At 38.4% G+C, this 13,497-nt stretch overlaps 1 protein-coding gene across 1 annotated transcript in view; it reads right to left on the reverse strand.

Moving 5' to 3' along the window:
- Positions 1–1,847: 1,847 nt before the first annotated feature.
- The window catches only part of GLRA2 (glycine receptor alpha 2), a 130,412-nt gene continuing 118,762 nt past the window's right edge, over positions 1,848–13,497 (reverse strand). The window contains exon 11 of the mRNA XM_085211788.1: positions 1,848–3,349. Within this exon, the coding sequence (XP_085067914.1) occupies positions 3,071–3,349 (279 nt within the window). The 3' untranslated portion in view covers positions 1,848–3,070. The remainder of the gene's footprint in view (positions 3,350–13,497) is intronic.

The following is a 13,497-nucleotide window of genomic DNA, read 5'->3' on the forward strand; positions in this document are numbered from 1 at the left end:
ACAGATTGCTTCCACATTCCTCCAGAATGTTTTCAGTAACATCACTTATTTAAGGCTGTAAGTTTTGGCTGCTGCCTCACCTTTGCTCAGCAGCTCCTGGGCCACCAATATCAATAACAGGTTTGAACAAAGATGAAGGGCTCTGGCAGTTCAGCATGAAGTGGCTAAATATAATTTTCCCATCAGTTCTTTCCTATTGCCTATTTCCTACTGCATCTCATGCTGGGAAAGAAGTGAAGCAGGGCGAGAAAGTCACAGTGCCTGTGGAGGAGTGTGGTTGGCCTTTACTCCTCAATTCTGCAGCAGGACAAAAAAATCTGTCCCCAGAGGCATCATATATCCCTGGATTTCCCCCCCAACAGTTATAAATTGTCAGTAACTCATGTGAGACTCTAAAAGCTTCTATTGCTATAACACCTATGACCTACGATTCAGAGCATCATAAGTGATGGCTCTGGAGCCTGAAAAAAATATGGAGAAAAAGTACAGAGAAGCAAAAAGAGATCTCTCATATTGCACACTTTTGACACTTTCCTTCTATGGCAATGAGATTTTTCTTAAAGATTCTTTTTATTGATTTGGCTTTATCATAGTGCATGACAGCATCTATTCAGTGAGAGATGACTTAACCCTTCTCTTCAAGTACTGAACCAGTCAGGTCCAGCCAGTCACAACAACATGCCAAAGACCTGACCTGATGCTACACTCTTGAAGACCTGCTTTAGAGACATGCTTTCTTGATAAATTAGAAGTCATTATAATTGTTTTACAGCTAAATGTGAGTAGTTTAAATGTCTCAGGGCTTAATTTTGTCTTACTAGCTAGAATTTTGTCCTGCAGCTTTGCCAATGCATCTGCACACTCTTCAGAATTAATCCTGGATCTCCTTCCTTCCATCCTACTGTATTTTCTACTTCACAGGCTCTTTTTGTTTGGGACTTATTTTCTAAGCCATTCTTTTTCCTCTTACGTTAGTGACTTGAAATGAAACTACATTGTTATTTTAATCTACTACTTCTCTGAGTGCGAGATGACTGCTTTCTTCAGTCCTTACTTCTCTGGTAAACTTACTGAGCATTCATTTAGGAAAGCTGTGTCCTTCTGCAAGGCAACCTACCACTGATATTTGAATTTTTATCTGAAGGCAGTTTCTCAGCCAGTTTACATCTTCCTGGTGCCAGTCATGCTCTTTGAGAGAAAGTTCTCTGATACCAGCCTGATATCAAATCCCCTCTGGGTAAGATGGTTCACAGGAACATTGCACAGCACGCCAAAGAACTCTTCTGTATCATGATGAGTGTTATCAGTATACCTCAAACTTCATCAGCAGAATGTGTTTTAGCAAACTACTTAGTTGATGCTTATAGCCGTGTGCTGCAAAGTCCACATCTGGATCCAGAGACTCAAAGACATGAAGCAGGCTACTGCAATTCAGTCACAAGTGTAAGTGACAGGGATGTTTACAGATGAGGAGGGTAAGGGTAACGTATATAACTTTGGCTTTCTGTTATAAATTTACATAACTGTTTGGGAATTAGCCTGTCAAGACCCCTAGATTCCCTCCCTAGCCATGGGAGGTACAGCTGGTGGAAGCTGCTCAGGTTGGGCTCGGCCTTGCATGACTTGTGGAATTCTAGCTATGCTTTTGAGACATTTGTTGACATAATCCCAGGAACAGCAGCATCTCATTTACTGTAGGACTGATACAAAATTAGACCAGATCAGCAGAAGATTGCTTTTGACCATCTTGTTCTTGACAGAGCAATGGAACAGTGGAAGAGCTGGGTCCTGGTGGGAACAGCTCTATTGCAAATGAAGAAAAGAGCATAAGAAATGATAGTAGCACATTTAGCTTTATTGGATTTGAACAAATACTTTTTTTTTCTTAATAAACCCTTTTACAGCAAGTGTAAAATTTTAATGTTTGATTCATTTTATGTTACAGGTTTTCTTCTTCTGTGTAAGCAAAAATACCATCTTTTTTTTTTTTAAGTTTTATTTTCTACTTTAAAACATGTAGCAAGGATTTTAATAATGCAGATCCGGCACCAAAAGGTAACAGGTTCTGAAAATCACAGTACAGTTTTAAAATTCTTAGGTTAATTATGATATTTAAAATGATAGCCACTTTGAGTAAAGATATAAATTAGAAGTCTGTAAACAAGTTGTGTTTACCTATAGAGCTATTGATCGCAGCTACAATGAGAGCAATAATAGAAACTCAATGCTAAACTGAGCTACACCTTTGAGGAACCAAGTTCTTACTACGTAGTGTGGTACAGGGTAGCACAATAGGTAAAATACAATTTTGGCACCTCAAGTTGCATGTAAAATTAGCAGAAATAAAATGAAGTAAGTGCACTGTTTTCCAACAAAAATAAACTGGGCAGTTTCACTGGTTTTGGAGTGTCAGCTATCAAATCAATTACACAACACACAAGTTCAACCCCAAAATTACAATTCTAGTAAAGCAAGATAATATTAAAATGCACACCCACAAGGATAGTAAAGTATAAATCTGTTTTTTGTTTGTTTGTTTGTTTTTCCTTTCCTTTGTCAGTAGAAATAATTTACAACCCACAAAAGGACTCCTTGGTGAAACCACTAACTACAGACATGGTCATGGAATGTAGCTCAGTAGACTTGTTTCAAATAGAAAGGCAACATTATCCTGAAAAAGTTTGGTCCTCTTATAACTCACTGTACTGTAGCCACCACAGTCTCTTGGTAGATGTTTTAGGAGCACTATTTGTTTTCTGATTCTCTTTTGTTTCAAGCAGTAATATCTTCGTGATTAAGTTGAGTAAAATTTGGCCCCTTTTACAGATGTCTGGTCAATGCTGAATCTGGCAGAAGAACACTGACAGTACATAAGGGGAACTCTTATTGATTGGTCTCAGGCATATTGTTTCATGCAATCACTTTTCCTTCTATAATTCTTTTCCTTTTTCATTTTCTCTTCAGAGTCCTGAGGGGAAAAAGAAACCCTTTATCCAAATAACAGAGAGACATTTCACTGTTTATTTACATGTGGATCACTTTGGCCGACAAGTCCTGGCAAGCCAGTTTCCTACTTCTTGTGAATGTCCTCATGCCGTATAATTTTGTATGTAATCCAGTAAAAGATGTTGAAAATGAGGAAGGCGAGTGGGAATGCAGCACGGGATATTGTATCAATCCTTTTTGCACGGTCGACAAACTTCTTTTTGATGGAATCTGAATCCTTTGGTGGTGCTGGAGGTGGATTTGGTGGAGTAGCCTTGACTGCTGCGCCATCTTTGACTTGGAGACAGTGACCCATGCCGTAGCCACTGAAATTGAATCGACTGTCACGAGCAACCTCATCTTCCTGGGAGAGAAATAAGACAAATGAAGGACACAATCATCTGTCTATCAAGCATGCCGCACACTTGAGAAGTTGAGATGCACCCCTCCAAAGCACCTAAGTAAACCAGCTGATTAATACAAAATCCAGATTTAAAAGACAAGTAATTAAAACTCAAGCAATAAGACAAGGAAATAAGGAGACTGCCAATGTTTGTGAAACTGAGCTTTTCTCTATGACCAAGTCAACCAAGCCAACCAAGCCAAACGAGTAGCCAGTTGTATCCCAGCCCCGTAAGAAAGAGATCTGACTTCACATTTCAGATTTCTCATTTCCTGGGACTTGCTGCAGCAAGCAGACCTAGTTATGTTGGCAGCAGGGTGTCTGCTCTGGCAGGGTTGATTTGAATGGCCTGGGCATTCAGAGGCCAAAGCTCATGGAAGAGAATATCCTTGGTCCAGTCTAACAGCAGCCTTGCACCTCCATCCTAGATCTACAAAACAAGGATCGATCATATTGTCTCCCATGCTCATAGGAATGCTCTGAGAATCAATACTTTGAAGGACACTGAATGCTTGGATTTAGTGGTAACAGGAAGTTAGGTGCAATATTGCAAGCTAACATAGAACCATCTTGCAGAACTCCTTTCTTTCTCTTGTATAAATAGATAATAATTGGTTTTAGAAAGATGGGTATCTAGCACTTAACTTCATCATCATGACTGTGTGATGAAAAGTCTGAGGCTTTATGCTGGTAAAATCTCACAGCCACTTCTCCTGTTTGATAACACAGTAATATAAGAATTAACAGTCACTGGAAGCCCTCCATAAAGGAAACAAAACCAGTTTTATTCTTTTTTATTCTGGCAGTGATGAAATGTAGATCCAGCAGCATGCCCTAAACACTTTCTCCTTGACTGACAAATACTACACTGTTGAATTTAAATGACCTCTTCTTGAGATCACAAGCAGCTCACTCACTCAGGGAATACTCCCTCATATTTCTCACTAACCCATAGCCTTCTGATCCTAACAGAGAATAAGAGAGTGCAAGAAAAAAACATCAGAGCTGTAAGATACTGAATAAAGAGCATGTTTGTTGAATTTGGGATAGGGATTGACAACAATTTACTCCAAACTGAGATGTAAATAATTGCTCCTTCATAGCAGCACTGCTTTCAATAATTTCATTTTTCTCTCTTCTTGTCTATAGCACTGGATTTAGCTATATCATCAGGTTTGCTCTCCTTACCTCAGAGCTAACATGCAAATGAGAATAAGCAGAGGTGAGATCCAAAAATATCAAATGAGGAATAGTTACTTTGAGGTGAATTGAGTGGTTACAGAAGGAGAATAAGCAATAAACAGTGCTTTTGAGACCTTGTCACTTCAGGCTGAAGACTATTCTACAGTTTACCCATGAACAGGTGCATTACTGTAAGGCTGTTTGAGCACCTATTCAGGATTCATATCTCTTTCATCTCCAAAGATCACCATCATTAAGAAAAAAAGTTTAGACTTTTCCTATTTCAATTTTATCTATATACAGTTTACAGTTCTTCTATGAAAACCTCCAAATTCTGCTTGTCTAGATGCTTATAAATATATAGACTATTCTAAAAATAAAGCCATTGATACCTAAGTTCTAGATAGGTTTGTGCAAGACTTCTCTTGCATGACTCAACAACACCATAATGTCCTCCAATAATACAGGGAGCTGCCTCCATTGCACTTTCCCTTTTTACTGAATTTGAAGGATAAAATGCATGCCCAGGAGATGAAAGGTGATTAAAAAGACAACAGATTTTGAGCAGCTGTGTTACCATATGTACTTTATTCACCTTTTTTAAAGTTTAATTTCTGTTACTAGTGAAGGATCTATGGGGGGAAGTAAAATACACTGAACCTCATGCAGGTCTTGGAAAGCCAGACTTCCACGCCCTGCTGGACCACAGCTTTGTTTTGAGGGGCTGAGCAATTCATCTTCAATATTACAGCCCTGTTTTTGAGCTTACATTATTGTAACCCTAGTGAGAATCTATCTAAGACTAGGGAAAATTACCTTTAAATTGTATGCCACAAAACCTTTAGTAGTAAAAAGCCATCTGTTTCCCAACAGTATTCAGAGCCTTACATTTCCTCCCACCAGACGGTTGACTGTATCAATTCTTTCTCTTAAAACCCAGAGGAAAGTTTCCCCATGCTACCTTTCTATTTAGGACTTTCATAGATTCCAATTTACATTGGATACAAGAGGTACAGTATTCTTCTGGGATATGAGAAGTATGTGCTCAGCTGCTTTCTCTGCTTGAGCAGATTTCAATTTCCTTCTCCCTGATGAAAGTTTAAATCGGCTTGTTACCTCCTCTCCCAACATGGTGGTGTTTGCCGGTTGCAAGAAGTGTGCATATCGGTAGCTTCTATGTTTACCAGAAAAATTCATTACAAAGCCTAAATAACTAATGAAGGAAATAGTCCTGAGTTTATACTCGGCTACTTTTTTCCAACAGAAAATTGGTACTAGTAGCACCAAGACTCCTCTTGAGCAGGGGGTTGGATGAGATAACCTCCAGATGTCCCTTCCAACCTCAAACATGCTGTGATTCTGTGATGTATGTTCTTCTGTAAGCAAATAAAACAACAGTCCTTTCAAAGCACAGCTGGTGGCCCTCAGCTCCATCCCCATCTTATGGTTTTCAACAGTAAGGCCCTCCAGGAGTTGAATTGGCTTTGCGGTCTGGCACTTGCTAGCCCTCTAAGCATTGCTAGCATCTGCATTCTCACTGACAATGCCTGACACCATCATGGCTCTCTCATCTGACCAGGCATCACTTGAAAGACCTCAATGTAGTGAGGAGGATATGTTTCCAGTATTACTGGAGTGAGGTGTATATTCTGTTGGTCCCCTAAGCCCTTGAACCTGCTCCACGCAAAATAAAGCAGGAAGGAATGAAAGACTTCCTCTCTGCTGCTGAAAGAAAGAGAGACGGGGTAAACCCTAGCACTGGAACCTCAGGGTCCATGCTGCTTACTAGATTTCTCACTTTGGTGTGGAAGAAAATGGGCAACTTTTCTCCAAAACATAACTTCTCCACTGAAGCCTAGCACTATATACTATGATCATTAGCCACGTGGTGATACCTCATGGCCCCAGGAACAACTAAATACCCAATGTGCTTTATTTTAGCAATACAAACATGGTTAAAGAGACTATACTTGAAGCACTTTTGTATTACTGCAAAGCTATAGTGTGACATTTCAGAGTATCTTCCAATATTCTGTCATATATAAAAGATTTTGGGGAGGAGTCACGGAAATAAGATACCAGGTTTAGTTTCTTTGACAAAGAGAATCCTTTTTTTTCATGTTTTAGTGTGTGAGATGCAGAATTGACCTCAGGCACTTTCTCTTAACTGCCTCCTTTCACCTGGAGGCTCGGGGAACTACTGGGCATACTACCTCAGGTACTTTCTAACATGGCTACAGAATCGCTCTTCATTCCTAACGTCATATTCAGTTTCCACAATCTCACATACCCTACTGTGTAATCTCATCTGAAGATCGTCTTCTGTTTGTATTTTTCACTGGCTTAGTCACTGGGAAAAGTACAAATCTCATTCCAAACATTTCTATCTTTGTTTTCATCAGTCTACGCACACTTCATTTTAAACAAAACAGGATCTTGCTTGTTTCAATTCTGGGTTATTTGTGTTTTCACAGATTTTGAAACTAAAATCAAAGAGAGGTTAGAAGCTACTGGAACCAGAGTGGCAGATTCCCAAGCCATTAAATTGACTTACTTAATCCTTCTAAAGCGATGTGAAATAGTCTTTCTTGTATAATACATACCCACAACTCAATCTGCTCTTGATAAAGACCTGGGGAAAAGAGTCACAAGCTTGGATGAAAAACAGAAAATAAATAAATAATAATATGAAAGGGTTATTTTACTATTTTTCTCTTGCATGTTCATATTCCTGAGTATACTATAATTATCCTCTGAAAAGCTAATAACATTTCCTGGGAACAGGGCAAATACTTCCTACAAATACGTGTTCAACACCACCTAGTTTTCTAAATAGGGTTATGTGTATTATCTTATGGTGTCATACTGAACATATTTAGATGTTGCCTTTAAACAATTTTCATCAAACTAGATTTTTTTTTTCCAAATTTTTAATTTCCTTTCATAAATTTAATCATTTTATTTGCTCTGCAATGTGATGGCATTAGATTCTTTTGTCTTGGCTTTACAATTGACAACATCTAAATCGAGGGTTTGATATGGTTTTCTTATTCATCTTCCATTTTTGTAAATCTTTAATTTCTACTCCATCATGACCAGAGTGTAATTCATGCAATTAAATTCAGGCCAAAGCAATCAAGAATGGGAAAAACAGTTTAGACAATCAGCCAATTCCCTGCCTTGCATGCACCACTTTCTCTACAATGTTCTTTGTCCAGACCACTTTTAAATACTTATTGTTAGCACTGACTTATTTTAACAATGAGGAAAATGAGAGAGAAGCTGGCTTCAAACAGTGTATTTAATTTACTCTCTGATGTGATTTATTCTTTTAATTTTGCTACTCTTTTTCCAACATATGGTGGGCAAACGATTTAAATGACTATCTAGTTTAATTAAATTTCAAGGACTTAGAAGATTAATTTTAGGTGTAGGATAGAAAAAATCAGGGAAAATTTCCTTTTGGCATTCATAAGCACAAAGTTAGAAAACCACAATAAATTTAGACTTGAACACAAAATGGAATCAACAGAAATCAGACAGCAACATAACTTTGGAGAGTTCGTTCCTAAATAATCTTTATGATTTTCTAACACTTGTCACCTTTCAGTACCTTACAAAACTCACAGGATAGTTTTGCAAAGACAGTCTGGCTTACATTAATTCATTTCTCAGGAATCAGTGAGTATGTGGAAGAAAGCAGTCCAACTAAGAAGCATGGCTGGGTTTTCAAATCCTTGTTGGTTCCCACACAAGACTCTAACAAAACTAATTTCTCAGAAGACAAGAGGAAAGGTCCTTTCATGGATTAACCATTTAAAAAGCAATAATGAATAAAAGATCAGTTTTATAACTGAGGAATTTTCTGGAGAGGTTCTCCTAAGCATCGGCACCAGAGCTGGGAATATGGAAGAGATTTTAAAATAATCTGAGGAAAAGGTTCCCAGCTCAAGGTAGGCTGGAGAAAAAGGCTATTCAGAATGGACAAATATCAATCAAACAGAAGGATATCTAATACTTAGTGACTATGTAACAAAATTGTAGTAGATAAAATGTAAGCTAAAGTGCATTGCAAAAAACCCTTTTAGACACAGACAGTAATATGCTCAGAAAATTGGTTCCTTCTTGGGTGATCGCTGTGGGAATTACCACAGAGGTGAATGAAAACATCTGCTAAGTGGAAGTCAGACAACAAGCAAACAAATCAGAAAATCTTTGCCGCTTTAACCACCCATGTTGTGATCAGTCTTTAAACATGAAGAGCATTTCTGGTCATCCAAAAAAAGGAAAGACATGACAGAATTAGACAAAGTGCCAGGAGGAGCAGCAATAATGATAAAAGACTTTTTAATGCATGAGGAGATGCAAAGTAGCTCAGATCTCTTCAGCACAGAAAAACTGTGCTTTAGAGATGGAGGATAATTGCAGAAGTCATAAAATCATTGTGAAAATTAATAAGTGGAGAGAAAATGAATAGGTAAAGGTATTTCTTTTATTTTCTTTCTTTCTCTCCTGTGCAGGAAATAGGAACACAATGACACAATAAAGGAGAAAGGGAGAATTTATTTTTCAGAAGAAAACTATCTTTCATTTACCTGCGTAAATCATTGCGTGAAATGTTTCAGGGGATGAAAACAGGACAATGGCAAAGATTCACTAATTATAGGCTAACGTGTGGATATTGAATATGTAACCTTAGTTCATGCAAAAGTACATCCTCAATTGCTTATTTTCAGAAGATAGAAAAGACCTGGATTTTTTATGGAGCTTTGAAATACAACTTTTCTAAACATCCATGCCTGGCCACTTCTGGATCCTGGAAGAGAAGCCATTCATTTTCAACCTGTATAACACGGCTTAGAATTCAGATCTTCCATCTCTTAATAACATACTGGGAACTGGAGATAGTGTTGAAATGTCCTGCATTTCCACTAATTTGTAGTACTTTGAGTGTCATTTTTCTTCTCTTCACATGGTTGTGCCTTGAGGCTAACTCTTGCTGATGTAGAAAGAGATGACACTCCCATAGCAAACCTATGTGCTGCAGTTCTTCAGAGGGTATGGTGGGAAATAAGGATGGTCAAGTTCTGCTGGCATTTGGTAGTAAAGAGGTCATCAGCAGATTTCTCTGATTTGTTCCTTCCTTAAAACTGCATGATCTCAGTTCACCTATGCCAGATGCTGTTTCCCCTCCTCCAGACAAAAAACTGTCACTTTCTCACCTCAATCCTGTCCAAAGTACAGATCAAATAGGGCCCAAAATTTGCCCTAAGAACTCTTTTTTCCTAAATATTTATCTATGTGTTTCATCAAAAACATAAATGGTCTTTGGCTGAACATACAGAGTGATGTTGCCCCATCAGCATTCTGTGTGCCATAATGGTGGCTATCACAGTGGCAGCCCTTTTTCTCTCTCTTAATACCTATTCTTCCTGTTTAGCGAGGTTTGTTTTTTCTCTCATTTGGACACTCGTCCCTTATAAAATCTAAGTAAAATAGGCATTTCATAATAGTTGGCATCATTGGTCATTGTCTTCAGTAAAGGTTTCCAATTGACAAATTTAGGTTTGCTTTAAAAATCTGGCCTAATCATACCTCCTATCTCCAATAAACAGCAGAAGAATCTATGAAGCATGACTGATTTACTTACTCTTTCTGTAAGAACAGCAAGTGAACTGTTGTTAATAGAATAATGAAATGGTAGTTAATGTGGCTTCGCCCTGAACATTATCCAGCTGAAAGAGTAACATAACTTAAACATGTTGTGGAGCAAAAATATTTTCCTGCCTTGGAATATCTGTAAGTGGTATTTAAGTTTTTCAAGAAATTCTTTGATAATTGAGATTATGCAGTCAGTCAGGGTGATAAATTTATTATTAAAAAAAAAAAAAAAGATTTTCCTTCTTCTTTGGTAAAGCAAGACTTGTTTCTCTCAATTGTGTAAATGAAGTAAATATAAATTTCTTATTCAACTTCATGTTTTATATATTATATGATTAATATTTTAATTGTGAGTAAGGGAGGGAGAACTGGAGGAACTGCTGTTTCGCAAAGCATTGGAGATGTTGCGACAGGGAGTTATAGCTCCTAAATAAGAGCAGAGCTATTCCTAACAGAAAAACTGTGCCTCGGTTTACCTGTCTTTTAAATGGCAGTGTTCAGACTCAGTGCTTTGTGTTGTACAGCCTGCATATTAAATCCTCTGAGGACAGTGGCATTTGAAGGCTGCTCTAAGTTAGCTCTCCTGCCAGTCCCTTCTAATGACAGCAAAGGCTGACCGGTTCAGCAGAGGGAATGTCAAATCAGTCTGTTTTACAACAGACAAATGCATAGTAATGACCTAGATTTTAGGATAATCTGCTTTGACCAGAAGGCTGGTGGATACATGGCAACCAGTTTGTCACCCTGTTGATGAGCAAGGCTGAGTAAACTGCAAAGCCAGCGCTCAAATGTGAGGCTACTCTGACATTTTACCCAGCTGTGAGACGGCCCCATCAAAGCACAGGAGGGAAGGCAGCAGAGTGCTGTGAGTGGGGAAAAGCATGAGGAGTGTTGGATGGAAAGGGGGGACAAAAGAAGCACTGAGCAGCCATTGCTTTTCCTACCACAGCACACAGGAGAGCTGAGTTCACAGCCCCTAGCTGTGGGCTGGGAGTACCTGAGTGCCTGCTTCCCCAGGAGTTTCCCCTGAGACTTTCCTGGTGCTTGTCTTCAAGCAGATTTAAATTTTGGGGGGGAGGAAGATAATGGTTTCTATTGTACTTCTGGGAAATTTCTCACTGCCGACTGCCTCGGCTGAAATACTTTTAAAATTACTTTTTTTAGAGCACCCCTGTGCCCTGACCTCATCATCTCAGTGTGTTATTTATTGAACAGCTGAGATTAAGAAAGAAAAAGGAAAAAATAAACAAGTATATATCTGTGTACAAGGCCTAGAAATGACTCTTAAGTGATCTGATTTATGCAGGTTGCCCTCAAAAACAAAATGCCACTAGCAAATTCTTCAGGCTTTGGTTTCAATTCCTCCAACTTCCCAATTTTTACAGACAGGCAAACAGTCAGCCTGCAGCCCAGCCTGCACCACGGACAGCGTGCTCCACCCTTCCTGCCTGGATTGGTGTTAGGGACAAAGTGCTGCCGTCTGTGTCCATGACTGAGCAGCAGCATCTCACTTGATGTATGCTTAAGAATGGGAAGCATCTGCAGAAATGTGTGGGGGAAAAGGGGAAGAGAGGCTCTTTCTGCAGCCCTGCATGAGGTGGATAAGGGTAATAGGAAGAAAAAAAGTAAAAGGTAAAGGAAATAGAAAGGGAAAGGGAAAGACGAGGAAAGACAAGAAAAGAGGCCTTCTTTCTTTTTCTGTGGATGCATTCTTTCCTATGAGCCCTTTGCGACCAGCACAAGCCCCAGCAAACACTTGGAGAGATTGCTAGTGCTTTCTCAGGCAGATTTCGTGCATTTAATTTATGCAAATACCACACAAAACAAATTAAATATTGCAAATTATATTAATAATTTAAATTCTGTAGCTAAAATTAGTTAGGAATATCTGCATCATCTTGAAATGTTCACATGCAAATTTTATAAGTTTTGTTATTTTTTTTTCGCCAAGAAGACAAACCAACTGATAAATCGATGCCTTCCTTTCCCAGTTATCAGTTCTTAGCATGGGCTCCTAATAATAAATGTTTTTGGGGTTGGTTTTCTTTTCTTATCTTCCATTACACAAATTATCCATCCTGGATTTGCATATAATTTTGTTCTTGTTAGCCAAGATCTCAATCTGCATTTCTCTAGCTGTTTTCACATAGCTCAGAAGCGTGACTGGGTTAAACAAAGCACTTGCCAGCTACTTGCACTCCAGACTTTGTTATTGAAATTAAATTGTTGCATCTTGGCTGTTTGAATATATTAGAAATTTGCTACACAAATCCATTTTCATAGTTTCATTTTCGTTTTCCTCTTCGAGGGTTATTCTACAAAGGTCTGATATTATTTATTCACAGCAAAAAAAACCCATTCATCATGAGGTAAAAATCAATGGCATTCAATACTATAGTAACTTGATAGTCCAATCTTTACACAGATGGTTTATTTTTTCCTCATCTGGTTAGTAATAAATCCCCAAATCCTACAAGGTCATTGGAAATATTCATCCAACAGAAAGGAAATAAGATTTCATTTAAAATGAGGTAGGTAGTTTTTCTTCTGCTGTATTAAGCATGGAATTACATATACATGCACTCATTTTATTGGTGTGAGTACATATAAATGCATGTGTGCATTCTACTTAATTTAGTACTCTAATGCCATTTGCATTGGCTAAAGGAATCTATTAGTAAGAAATGCACATAGCTAATGTTGATATTTTCCAACTTAAAGTTAGGAGCTCTCATGAGAGCATTTCTCAAGATACAGCCTCCATTTTGCAAACTAGCTTCCCCTTCAAATGTGACTGTGGTTCTCAGGAGCAGAGATAGAGGATACACAACCAAGGATCACTAAACCTTCGCAATTCTCTCTGCCGTGAACAGGCTCACTGGTGGGATGCTGGCACCTCTCCAGAAAGACCATCTGCCCAGACCGGTAGCTAAGCAATAGATTGCCTAGTAGTGGACTTTTATTACTTGGCAAAACTGATTAAAAGATAATCTAAAATAGTAGATATATAACAGTATATAAAAGGCAAGGGCAGATGAAAGTGGCAGAATTACTACAGTCAGAGAAAAAGGTATCCTTGGGAGAGGATCTTAGCTGCTCATCTGAACTCAAGTCTTGCTCAAGATGACTAAGAAAAATGCATGAAGTGCCCCATTAATTTAACTAGAAGAAAGAGTAGAGCGATAACATCACTTTTCAAAGACAAACGGAATCACTAAAACCTGTTATTCCAGCAGCCTTCCCCAGACGTGTATACTGCCTGGTTT

This window comes from Meleagris gallopavo, chromosome 1, assembly GCF_905368555.1.
Source record: "Meleagris gallopavo chromosome 1, MGAL_WU_HG_1.1, whole genome shotgun sequence".
Taxonomy (NCBI): domain Eukaryota; kingdom Metazoa; phylum Chordata; class Aves; order Galliformes; family Phasianidae; genus Meleagris; species Meleagris gallopavo.